The sequence below is a fragment of the Scylla paramamosain genome, chromosome 10, assembly GCF_035594125.1.
Source record: "Scylla paramamosain isolate STU-SP2022 chromosome 10, ASM3559412v1, whole genome shotgun sequence".
Taxonomy (NCBI): domain Eukaryota; kingdom Metazoa; phylum Arthropoda; class Malacostraca; order Decapoda; family Portunidae; genus Scylla; species Scylla paramamosain.
In genome coordinates, this window is record NC_087160.1 from 26,886,932 (window position 1) to 26,900,919 (window position 13,988).

Below are 13,988 nucleotides of genomic sequence, written 5' to 3' on the forward strand. Positions count from 1 at the left end.
CCTTTAAAGTCAAAATACTGTGCATCCATGATCATACAGCTATGTGAGGGAAGTAAAACAATCACTGCATTACATGACCTCATTGTCCTTATACATAACAAATAGTATTCAAATTAAAGAATAATGGAAAGAATTACTGTATCCAAGTCCTGAGTGCCAAGCAGCAGAATGTTTCAATTAAGAGACAAGTAGATTCCCCATTAAAATCTGTTAAATTGAGGGTCAAGTGTCCATATCATTATTTTGTCAATGCACTGCACTGCCTGCACCTTCCATCTGGTCATACCAAAACACAGCATCACCACCAGTCACTCTGTTTCATTTCCTCATTCCTTTCATCACTACCTCATATCCTACTCCTCAATAAAACCATATTGCCAAGTAAGCTATTGCTATCAACCATGTTTGTCTTAATTGGAGAGAGAGAGAGAGAGAGAGAGAGAGAGAGAGAGAGAGAGAGAGAGAGAGAGAGAAGAGAGAGAGAGAGAGAGAGAGAGAGAGAGAGAGAGGAAGAGAGAGAGAGAGAGAGAGAGAAGAGAAAGAGAAGAAGAGAGAGAGAGAGAGAGAGAGAGAGAGAGAGGAGGAGAGAGAGAGAGAGAGAGAGAGAGAGAGAGAGAGAGAGAGAGAGAGAGAGAGGAGAGAGAGAGAGAGAGAGAGAGAGAGAGAGAGAGAGAGAGAGAGAGAGAGAGAGAGAGAGAACTAAATATTAAGCAGCTTCTTACAAAACCCTGAGTTATACATACTAAGTTGGCTGTCTAGTATTATGAAATGCTGACACCATTGATATGTCTTGTATAAAAGTTTAAGAAATCCATAAACACATGAAAACACTTCTGAACTTAGAGAAGGTTTTTGGAAAATAAATCATGGTCATATTCATGAGACCAGAAACATGAAAAGTAAATCATCTTTACATATTTGGATCTGTAACTTTTGTTTATATTCCTGTAACCAGAAACATGGAAAGTAAATAAACATATCTTAATAGATTTTGATCTGTAAATTCTGTTCATATTCCCGAGATCAGAAACATGGAGAGTAAATAAATAGCTATCCATATATAAATATATACACAGCACATCATAATATGAGTGACTGAAAGGAAAAATCAGTCTTTCTTCTACATTTGGCTCCCTACTTGTACAAACTGCATCTGTCCTGTTCCCACATGACTAAATAAGTGAAAAAAAATATATGAAAATATCTTAACACATTAAACAAACATGATCAACTCATAAATAATAAACACATTTCTCTAACCATATTGTTCCTTACTCTAACAAAATGCCTCATATGTTAAACTGTTCCAAGGCACTTCATTTTCAGCACCATTCTTGACCCCACATTCAGTACTCATGACTCAACAGGTACTAAAATCCTCATAAATTCCCATTTTCACTACCACATATGAAAGACAAGTACAGGGACCAAAGTACAGGCTCCCAAAATCACCAACACCTAAGGGAAACTTTCACATCTGTCAAGATGAACACTTGCAATAAATGAGGAAGTTCACTCACTTGGAAAAATTACTTCCTCCACAGCCTAGGATTTGGAGCACCTTTGGAATACTGTATGAATGGCAAGCCACCTTCCTTGACACTCACCACTGACTGTTTGCCCAGCCTCTGCACCTCTGCTGGGACTACCTGTGGCTCTAGCTGAAATGGAGAAGAAAGGAGGAAAGAAAAGAATCATCAATAATTTGAAATAATAAACATAGTCCCACTTTTCATTTTCTGAAGGGTAGTATAACTTTTACTTCAAAGAAGCTTTCAGTGACTCACCTGACTGACAGTGAGTGAGTCTTTATCCCTCATGGCTCCCAGGTACACCTCAAAGATCTGCCTCAAGTCCACCAGTATCATGTCCAGTTGCTCTAGACGCAACTCTCTTAAGTACATGACATCTCTAGCTAAACGTTCTCCAAGAGACTCTGCCAGAGGCCGCTCCAGCCACAAGGAATCATCAACCTGTATCAAAGTTTATCATTCATCCAATATATTTCATGTCAACAGCAGATAAGCCTTAATATCATCATGACCATACAACAAGTGCATCACAGAATAAAAGTTTCACACTGCTTGCCTTGGAGTACTCCTGTCTATCAGGGAAGAGGTGATGAATATTCAAGCTGAGATGCTTTGTCAGCAGGGAGGACAGGGTGGGCACAAGCAGTGGCACAGATCCTTGGTGGTTTAGTAAGTGAAGATAAATCTCAGCAGCCTGTTCAACAATTATTTCTCCTGTAAAGCATCTTTGAACAGGACATAAAAAGATTTTCTGACAATTATTAGAAGCAAATAATCCACAAGTACAAAATTAGCACAAACTCATGAAAACACAAAACAGATTACAAATACAAAATCAAGGAAGATTTTACAAGTCCCAGTCATTAATGCCATGTCCAACTGTCTACAATATATTACCTTACACTATGTTACAATTTCTGTCCACTGTCCAGGATCAAATCTTTCAATGGTCTCTACTTACACTAATGATTCGAATATAGTTCTCAATTCAGATAATCACAGATTTTCCCTTGTGAAAACAGAATGTGTACATCTGTGTTCATATCAACAGCAACAATGCACCTCCAAGTTCCAAGCCACAAGTACTGCTGTGCTAATCCAGCTTCTCAAACTGAAGTTTGTGTACCTGACACATTGGTACTCTTTTGTCGTATCTTAGAATAGCTGCTAGATAAGTTTTATTTGGGAAAGTAATCCCTATCTTTCTGCCACAAGCTGGCTGTTGGTATGAACACTACCATTTCTCAGTTTATACACAAGTCAACCCTTACTCCATCTTAAATATGAGTTGTGCTGTACTTTTCACAGGTAAGAAGCACAGGTTGTGCCATTCTAAAAACTCATCACAGTATTGCCAACTAAAGACTATTGCTTCTCAAGAGGAAAATAACCTGAGATGACAGCTATACAGAATCTGCCTCAACCCATCTCTCAAGAAGGACTAAGCAAATCAGACTTGACTGGAATCAAAAGCCAGATGAATGCCTACAAAAGGCTTGAATGTCTAAGTGAAGTGCAGTGGGATCTGAATTGATCTAGCAAAATTTCATAAGAAAAAGCAGCTTTAAGACTACTTAGCTTATCTAAGAAAAAAAATAAAATGGCTGAAAGCTTACCTGGGTGTCAAACACATTGCAGAGGTTAAGGTTCAGCTGGTGATGGAGAAGGTCTTCCAGGGCCCGACAGTCATGCACCACTTTCACCATCTTGCTATCTTGCAGGACCATTCCAAGGCCTCCCTCCATCACTTCTGACACTCCAATCTTGGCTACATCAAAATGAAAGATCACACTGGAAGTGGCAACAGACAACCACACCAGGGTGCCAGATCTGCCCACTCCTAGTCCAGTAATGCCAAGAGAAATGACCATTTCCTTCCAAATCATAGAAAGCTGCAACAATGAACAATGTAAGATGAGAGGATACAGAAGTTGTAAATCCACATTAATGCTCCACTCACAGTCTGCTCTAACTCCATATTAATACTTGCACTCTACCTCTATTCATGCTATGTAATGGTCTTCTGAAAGATCCTTTGAGGAGACACTTAGCAGAACAAGAGCAGAGCAGCAGCAACAGTGTGCATTACCAATGATCTTGCTCCTGTCATGATCTGCTCCAAATAACTGCTGGACTAATACTGTTTGAGCATAAGTGGACTGAATGACAGCATGCAGGAACCTGTTGAAACATATGTAATATTTAACTGGAGGAAGAGCAGACCCTGAGAGGAGTGGTCAGTGTGAATTACCCATGACTGTGAGCAAAATGACAACAGACTGAATGACAGTGAGAGCAAAGCCATAATGTGCATCCTGTCTTTTTAAGTCTTTCTGATGCAACTACAGAACTTGATCATATACACACCACAAACATACACCCTTTCATCATTTATAACACTACACACAGCAATATTTTCAAGCACAAATGCATCTCAGTAAATAACTAAAGTTCAAAGTCTGTAAGTCAACCTTAACATGAATACTTACTGCCTTTTTGTATGAATCATCAACGACATCAATTATAACCCACTTAGAGGGGCGAGGGAGTCTTGCAGGGCTTGGAGGTGAAAGTGCTGGACTTGACTTCTCCTCAGGGGCTTCCTCAGACACCAGCTGTTGTATCAAGCCTGGCACCACTTCCTCCTCAGGGATGTTGCTGCAACACTTCTCCTGCAGGTCCATAGGCAGTAGTTTCTTCCTCAGCAGTTTCTTCCCCTGTTGCTTTTCAAAATATATATCCTGAAAAGTAAGTCATTTTGAAGATATGATCAGCTTTGCGATGATTATGCAACATCACATTAAAATTTTACAGGGATATGTGGTGATGCCACACCACATGAAGCACATTATATAGGAAGAAACAAGGGAAGAAGGAAGAAGACAGAATGAGGAAGAAAGAAGAAAAGATAGAATAAGAAAGAAGAAATGGAGAAGATGGATGAAATAGGAGCAAAACAAGTCAGTCACCCCAGTGGAAGGTAACTCACACCAGATGCCAAAAACGAGGGAACCCAGGAGAAGAAATCAGAAAAACAAACACATCCACAAATCACAACAGGAAGAGGGGAATTAACGAGGATGTAGAGGGCATGGAAGAAAGTGATCAAGAAGGGAAAGTCAGCCAAGAAGCAATCAAGGCACCAGAAGGAAGACAAGCTAACCTATAGAACAATACCAATGCCTACTTAAGTTCCACCTCCAAATTTGTCCCTCTACCCTGAATGGTGCTCTGTATCAAGTACCACACCTGTGGATGGGTAATATGCATAAATTGGAAACATGAATGGTAGATACATAAAATGTTATGAAAATAAAAATAATTTTCTGTGAGAAATAAGCAGCCCCAAACAAATTGTTTATGAGTAGGATGACAGTTGGAAAATTCAATAGCAGACAGAGGCAAAGGTTCTAGAAGCCCTGACCAAAGACATGTCAAGATGGATGGAATGACTAAGTGGAATTTGAAAGTTTAATGCGGTCTAGAAAACAAGTATCTTATGAAGAGAGGTAGGATATTTACATGTTTCATGTTTTGTATGGAATAGGTTTGCATCATGTACTGGATGAAGATGAACTTAATCACAGAATATTAATCAATATGATGCTAACATCATGTGTGTTTTTCTAACCAAACATTAATTGCACCAAATGAACATTAGCTGTGTATGTGAATTTGATATTGTCTGTGTTCAAGCATGATGAGTGCATAAATTATTGAACATGAATGTTGAAGAAATAAAGATGACATCGAGTGATTTAGAACAAATTTAAGATGTATGTAAGTAAATGTTTTCATGGTGACTTGTAAGAAATGTCAATAGTATTTATTAATTAAAAATTGAAAATCCAGTAGCCTTTGAATATCATCTTAAATCAATGCAGCATCTCAGTCAACAGTGCTGGCAGTAGTGGGATCTAATATTGCAAAGATGTTGCAAACATGTTTGAAGAATCTGATAAAAATAGGATTGCTGCAATGGATAGTACATAATAATTGATAATGAAGATGAAAACAATCACTTGTTTAAGTATTCACTGAGCAGCTAGTGTTACAAATTATGACAAGACATGGTTAAGGTGGATCAGTACCCATTATGTTTATTCAGTCTGAATGCATTGCACGCAAGAGTGGTTTTCACAATGACACAGACTTCATTTAATTCTTTATATTTTTCACCTACCAGGTTCTTGCTTTAACTGAAAACTTCCTTGAAATATCTGTGAAAGTAGTATCAGTGTAATTGATGAATCATAGTTTGTCACAATGGTCACCAGTCCCTTGTTCCACCTACAGCATATAAAACACAGAGAATGCAGACAAACACAAAAGATGAGCACAGTGAAAATATAGATATATGTAATATTATAGAAGTTATGGAATGTTTTGCAATCAATAAGTATATTTATATTAAAAGTTCAGTATATTTATATTAAAAGTTTGAGTGATCAGCGAGAAAATTTAGAATTATTAATTTGTAATACAGTAAACCCTTGTTATACCGGACTAATTGAGGCAAAGCTACCAACATTAAAGGTAAAAATCCGATAAAAGCAGCAGTGAGTGAGTCAGGAGTGCCACAACCTCTAATCCCCCTTCTCCCTTCCCTACACTCCTATCCCTTCCCTCCATCCATCCATCCTCCCCCCCTCTCTCTCTCTCTCTCTCTCTCTCACATTGGATGTAAATTATACAGCATATACTTTATTTTGGTATAAATAAAACAACAAATCTGATGAAAACCTCTAATAACATCTGCCAGTGCAAGACTGAAGCAGTGTGTGGGTGCCAGGGTTGCACTGCACATTTTTTCATCTATCAGTCTTTCATATTTCTCTAATACATATTTTCATATCCTCATTTATCAAATTTTCATCATCTCATAATTTTTCACAATACACGTAAATCCTTACATATCAATGCATATATTTTTCCAAGATTCCTTAACAAATCTCATATTTTTCCTCAGCACATATTCATCCCCACATATCAATAATATCTAATTTTCAAAATATTCAACATATTCATCATCACATATGAAAAGAAGGTAGAATAAGTAAGAGGAAATAAATGGAGAAGACAGATGAAATAGGAAGAAAACAAGCCAGTCACCCACTAGAAGGTAATTCACACTGGATACCACTGACAAGGGAACCCTGGAGAAGAAATCAGAACAAACACATGTGCAAATCATGATAACAGGAAAAAGGGCATTAATGGGGATGTTGAAGACAAGGCAGAGAAAGTGAACAAGTAGGAAACATCAGCCAGGAAGCAATTGAAGCACCAGAAGGAAGACAGATTAGCCTACAGAAAAATTCCAATGCTTACTTTTAGCTCTACCTCCAAATCTGTCCCTGTACCCTGACTGGCATTCTGTGTAAACTACCACACCTGTGGGTGGGTAATATGTATAAACTGGAAGTGTGAATGGCAGATATGTGAAATGTTATAAAAATAGAGACATTTTTCTGAGGGAAATAGGCAGTCCCAAACAAATTGTATGAGTAGGATGACAGGAAAATTCTGTAGCAGACAGAGCGGCAAAGGTTCCAGAGGGCCTGACCAGAGAGGGGGCCAAGATGGACTAAAGTAAGTCAAATTTGAAAGTGTAATGCAGTTTAGAAATCAAATAAGAAAGGGAGAAGTAGGATATTTACAAGTTGTTTTATATTTTGTATGGAATAGACTTGTATGATAAAGGGAAGAATGGTGATAGTTTAGTCAGTGGGATACTCCGGCTACTGCATTTTCTGAGGCTACAGTAGTTTTGAGAACCACGAGATTTGCCACAAATATGAGCAAGGATGTTTACTTCCAGCATATGGAATAAATTTTTGGTGCTGGGCACACTTCTGAATCCAAGTCAGTTTCTGTGATTTTTCACTGCTTGTATGTAATTTTTCAGGTTTATGACATAAGCTTTACATTTGTGAATATATCAAGCTTCTCACTGATATGTATCATGGTGATTCTTTGTTGTTCAGTGGTAGTATTGCAATGCCTGACATATGTGATGTGCTTGCATGTATCATCTTAGTGGCCATAACAAAAAAATGTAAATATTAGGGATGGTTTGGTCACCAATAAGGTGGGATGGTTCATCCGTACCACAGTACATATCCAATTTTCTATTTCAGTAATCAGAAATTACCATTTCCTTCTTATCTGGAAGTACAAATGAATGAGGTTATGTTCTTTAAGAACCACTGAATTAAGGAGACAAATTATTTAAAATTTTTAATGATTGAAATTACAATATTTTAAGCAAAATGTTCTTTAGAAAGGATAATAGATAACAGTAAAGTGTTTATTCCCTACATATAGATGTTTCTTACTCCTATGCATAAATTCTGTTTAATATTAGTAGCCTGATGTTGGTGGTTGAATTATCCTACCAGACCCATCCCATGGTTAAACCATCACTACTGTGTGGGATGGCCACTTTAGAAACCTCTACTTGATTATTTATTTCTTGAAGCCTAGAGGGCTTATTTCTTTCATGTTTCCACACAAATGAGCAAAAAGATGATGCTACATTTTCACATCAAGCAATTAAAGCTAAAGTAACTTTAATGGTTGATTTTTCCACATTTTTTTTTTTAAGTGATCAAACTATCACAACTCTCCCCTAATGTAATATTAATTAATGTGATGCTAACATCATGTGTGTTTTTCTAACTTAATTGCACCAACTGAATATTAGCTTTACTCACAAATTTGATATTGTCTATGTTCATGTGCAATGACTGCACAAATTATCAAACATGAATGATGAACAGATAAAAGCGACATCAAATGACCTTAAATAAACTTAAGATGTATGCGAATAACAGTTTTCATGGTGACTTTTAAGAAATGTAAATAGTATTAATTAATTCAACTCTGAAAATCCAGTAGCCTCTGAATATCATCTATAGTCCATGCAACATCTAAGTCATGACATATGAGTATATAAACAGCATTTACAAAAATACCTTCAAGTTTTCAGTACCTGATTAAAAGAATCTATATGTCCATTATCTCTCTCTCTCTCTCTCTCTCTCTCTCTCTCTCTCTCTCTCTCTCTCTCTCTCTCTCTCTCTCTCTCTCTCTCTCTGTCTCTGTTTTTAAAAAGGTTCTATATAAGCTTGCATGCATCAGCTTTGTTTATCTGTTTGTTACATGACCTTTGGCAGCTTCTCTAACCATTCCCTAGATTATGAGGGCACTTTGTAAGATCTCATCCCATGTCACTTTGGCTGGGTCTTATACCTCTATCCTCAATATCCACATTTCACATCTTCAAAATACTTACAATTTTCTGAGATACAGACATGAGCAGTTAAAGTTGAGCTTCACCCACCTTAAGGAGTCTCCGCCTGGCCTCCCGGTCCTCCCCCAGCACCTTGATGTTGAGTACATCATGGAAGAAGAAGGTGCGGAGACCAAGCTTTTTCTTCCCTGTCTTAGGATTACTAACCTGAGGATGATGGATTACATGTAAAAAGAATCATATGCAAGTCATTCTGATCAATATACAAATCACTCCTCAATACAGTAGCATGAGATAGCTAACACTAATAATTAACTATTTCAGTAGTACCAATAAGACAGAATGAAAATTAATGTTAAAATGATGCAAATATAAAGATAAGCCAATGGTAAAAGAGGAAGTGAATGTCTAAGTATCTGAATGGGGATGCTGAAGAAAATGCTAAGCCACCTGCCATCAGGAACAGATGGTAAGTATGATCATAGAGAAAGGATGAAGAGCAAAATATTTCTAAAGAAAATGTATACATGCAAAGCTGAAGGTGCTGATAGGAAAGGAAGGACACTTGGAAAGTGGAAGGATGGGGTATGTGTGAGAGTGTTAGAGGCCAAGTATTTGAACAATTAAGGAGGGATTCTTTGGGCAAGGAGAGAGAAAGGCCCTTCTGCTGCATGGCCATCTCCTTGGGGAGCACTCTCAAGGGGAAAAAGGCATCACTGAGAAAGATAAATATATGAGGAATAGGCCTTATTTGCAATATTGAGATAATGAGTATTTATGAATGAGAAATGTCAGTAAGATAGAGTGAAACTCAATCTACTGACAAACCCCTCTAACACATAGGTTAGAGGGGTTTGTATAAAGAAATTAATGGGCAATGTGAGAATAATTATAATGCTGCAGAGGTAAACTAGTTCTGCTGTCTGGACCTGATAAGAAGAAACCCAAATGATCCAGTGCTGTCAATGAGGGGCAGTGGAAAGCATGGCTTCCACAATCCAAGAAATAAAGAAATTGATAAAAGAAAAGATGTAACAAAAACACAAGGACCAGATGGCATTGCAAATTGGGTACTAAAAGGATGTAGTGAAGAATTAGTACACAAGATACATAGTGTTAAGAGTTCATTGGCTGAGGGCAGAGTCTTAAGGGATTGGAGGAAAGCTGACGTTATCCTAATTTATAAAGGAGAAAATAAAGAGGATACTAACTAATTTATAAAGGAAGAAATAAAGAGGATACCAACAACTATAGACCATTGTCTCTGGCAAATGTTGTAGCAAGTTTGTGAACAGATTATCAAAGATAAGTCAACAAAACATCTAGAAGAGAACAGTGGACAGACTAGAAGATAGTTTGGGTTTCCGTAAAGCAGATCATGCACAATAAATCTGATTTGTTTCTACTCAAGGGTAATTCATATTATTCAAGCAAGGAATAACTGGGACGACAATATATATCTAGATTTGAAAAAAGCCACATAAGAGACTACTAAGAATGACAGAAAACAATGAAGGAGTGCAAGGAAGCCTGCTGAAATGGATGAAAGACTTACTTGAAGAAAGGGTGATGAGAGTGATTATTAGGGGCAAGAAGTCCCCTTGGAGGAAAGTTATTGGTAGTGTGCCACATGGTCTGTGTTGGCTCCAATCACATTTGCAGTATACATACATAAATGATATAGGTGAAGGAGTAAATAGCCATATCAGTTTTTTCACAGATGAAGCTAAATTCTTGAGAAGAGGAATATTGTGAAATGTTGCAACATAACCTAGACAGAATATGGGAATGGAGTCTTAGATGGGAAACAGAATTTACATCAAGAAATGTACTGTGGTGGAATTTGGAAAGAGCAAACATAGAATTTCAAGAAATTATACACTGAGAAGTGGGACAATACAGAAAACATCATCAGAAAAAGATCTGGGAATAATTATATCTGAATATCTGTCACCAGACAAACAAATAAATAAAATTGTAGGAGAGTCATATAACCTGCTGAGAAACATAAGAGTTGCATTAACTGTATGAAGAAATTGTAAGAAAGTTCATAATCACAATGATATGACCAAGACTAGAATATCCAGCAAGAGTTTGGTCAAGCACTAAAAAGAAACATCAGGAAATTTAAGAGAATCCAAAGAGCAGCAGCAAAACAGAGATGTCATATGAGAAGAGGCTATCAAAATTAAATCTGATAACACAAGAACAAAGAGAAAGAGGCAACCTGATTGCAATTTATAGTAATGAAGGATATGGAAGTACTCAACAGACAAGACTTGATAGTATGGGATACGAGAGACACAAGAGGGCATGGAAGGAAGGTAAAAAGGAACAACTACAGAAGAGATGTAAAAAAAGAATAGTTTTCCACACAGAGTAATAGAAATATGGAATGGATTGAAACAAGAAGTGGTTCACAATAAGATGATACACAACTTCAAGGCCAAATTAGATAATGAGAAATATAGAGATGGGACAACACAAACATAGCTTCTCATCCAGTACACTACAGCTACACACACACATACACACATGCAAACCTTTTCCAGAGAGATCTTCCCACATGTTGTCAAAATTGTGTTGATCACACCAAGCCAGGAGCCTTGCTTGGCTGTGAGGAGAACCTTTAGTCCTAGGCTGTCATCCCCCAGATCCTGTAAGGCAGAATTATCCTCAATAATCAATAATTACATTTTCTTAGTAATAATGAAGAATTATGTTAATAGGCATGTTTAAATATTTCATGTGAGCAATAAAATATCGATGTACCTATGAAAACTAGAAAGTTGAATGATCGTGTGTTTATTACAAGAGACAAGATAATATATGCCAACCTAAAAAATTAAATAGAATAAAATAAATAAAATAAAAATTTCATGTATTTACATTCAGAACCTCAAGGAATATAAAAAACCACACAATGCAAAATTTCAGATAGAAGATTAAGTTGCTAGTTTTGACACAAAAAAAAATAGCAGTTTTACTGTCTAGCATTGTGAAACATACTAATGTCTAACACTTTGAATAATAAATGACATAAGACCATAAATTACATGTATCTTTCTAACTTAATAATTATGGATTTTAAGGATTAGTTGTATGAAACAAATCAGTAATACTTAGTTTTTTCCACTGTACTTACCAAAATTTCCTTAAGCGTTAAGTCCCTTCCCTCATTCTCAAGACTGTTAAGAGAGATGGCAGGGTCTGGCTGCAGCATAGCATGGAAGGGTGAAGCCACAGTCATGTTTATTGTGCTGCTCTTCTTTTCAGTAGATGATTCCCTGTTATCCATATTCACAAGGTGTGGGGGTACAACGGTACTTTGGAATGTGGTTTCTTATGCATGTATAAAGAGCAGTGCTGCTTCAGAAAGTATGTCCCAGCCTCACATCTAATAATCTTGTAGAAAATTAAGTCTACAGATCCAGGATGTACAATCTGTAAGAAAACAACTTTCTAAATAAAGTAAAGGCTAGGTGGCAAGAGGTTATCAAATGCATACTACATGTCTATGATTCCCTGTAAAGAATGCATACTACATGTCTATGATTCCCTGTAAAGAAAATTACAGAATAACTGAAATGGTGCATGTGTAAGGATTCATAAATATATTGAATTATTCCTGATGCAAAACAGGCAAGTAGTTTTTTATTCTACTTCCTGAGTGTGCTTATCTAGGTACCTATTTATCTATCAAACAAAGGTACAGCATCCTGCAAAGGGAAGCAGCTAAAGGTATACAAGGTCAAAATGAAGCAGAGCAACAGTAACAACACTGATATGTTAACACTACAGTAGTGCAAGCTAACAATCAAATACCTTCAGACAAGTTACCACATAATATGACAGTTATATTTATTCTTTGATATATGAATGAATGATCCTAGCAAAGGTACTAAATCTATCAAGTGAAAACACACATAACCAAATGCAACATACATATTAATAATAGTAAACAGCAGAGAAAGCAGCCTGAAAGAGAAAATAACATTCAAATATCATGTAATCTAGCTATGTAACTGTACAGTAACAGAACACCAACAATGGGTAACAACAAGAAATAAATATTCCAGCAATTCCAATCACTACTATTTTTCAAAATAAAGGCCACTAAATATAATGTAACTCTGGACCCAAGGCACTCAGACCTCCCACTTTTTAATGTTGTCTTTTTAGCTGTACAGCATCACACACCTGCCCAACTGACTCACCCTGACCCATGATGCCTCAGTGTTTGATCAAGAGGCCAAAAATGGCATGACTGAATCTAGAAATGCCCTTGACTGTTAGGCTATTTACTAAATGTTGTGGAAATCAGGAGATTTGGCATCAACAAAGTCTCAAAATGCTATACCATGCCAACAAAGGGAAGATGAACCAAGGCAAGGCACAAGTGGGTCACTGAGCTATTACCAGCCAATGAGTCTACATATTTGGTTCACATTTAGGCAAGTGACACCATGTCACGAACAAAAAATTTTTGAAGGAAGTTGCAGATCTTGCTCACTTAATTTATGATGGGTTTTAATGTGTAGTAATTTTACTTCATCATCATCCTTGGCGCTGGTGTGGATGTGTCCTCTCCTATATATGAACAATATTATCTTTCAAAGAAACTGTTACCAAATTCATTCAAAACACATTGAAAATAACATAAAACAACAAATAATTTCTTTTGAAATAAAGATAATGCATTTCACCAGGAGATCTACCTGATATTCTTTTACTTGAAACTTTCTGAACTTACTTTCTCTATCTAAAATACACAGAAATCAATACAGCACGAGTATACCCGTAAATCAATGGCACAAAACACTGATCTTTAACAAACTAAACATTACATAATATAGAGTCTCACATAAAATATATCCTTTGCTCCACCGCCTGCAGTGTGACTGGAAATGAACGGAAACAATGACAAATTTCTACTACTACTTTCTTATCAACACCCGACAGCCCTGATAATGGCTGAAATATCGCGAAGTAGCACTCGGCACCAGCACCTCCACAGACAGCACCGGGAGAAGGAACTCACCTATGCAACTGTCACCACCTGGGATAAATAATACAGTCCTGTCCATAAAGTTCACATGTGAAGCGGGGCGCTGCTCGGCCAGACGGCCAGGCGCGAATTTGTTGACACTCGAACCCTAGCGGGACTGAGCGCAAATACTTTAGGCTCGTAGTGATTATTA

General features: G+C 37.0%; 1 protein-coding gene across 2 annotated transcripts; it reads right to left on the reverse strand.

The window, feature by feature from the left end:
* Positions 1-801: 801 nt before the first annotated feature.
* On the reverse strand, positions 802-13,988 carry LOC135104453 (piRNA biogenesis protein EXD1-like). 2 transcript variants are annotated; one of them, XM_064011905.1, is made up of 9 exons: positions 13,829-13,988; positions 11,933-12,231; positions 11,331-11,444; positions 8,878-8,994; positions 4,022-4,273; positions 3,149-3,424; positions 2,089-2,226; positions 1,788-1,973; positions 802-1,661 (listed from the first exon to the last, which is right to left on the reverse strand). In XM_064011905.1, the coding sequence occupies exons 2-9, from the start codon at positions 12,083-12,085 to the stop codon at positions 1,530-1,532; spliced, it is 1,368 nt and encodes a 455-aa protein (XP_063867975.1). In that variant the 5' UTR covers positions 12,086-12,231; positions 13,829-13,988; the 3' UTR covers positions 802-1,529. The 2 variants fall into 2 exon arrangements, with proteins under 2 accessions (XP_063867975.1, XP_063867976.1); XM_064011906.1 differs by lacking the exon at positions 13,829-13,988 and adding an exon at positions 13,652-13,786.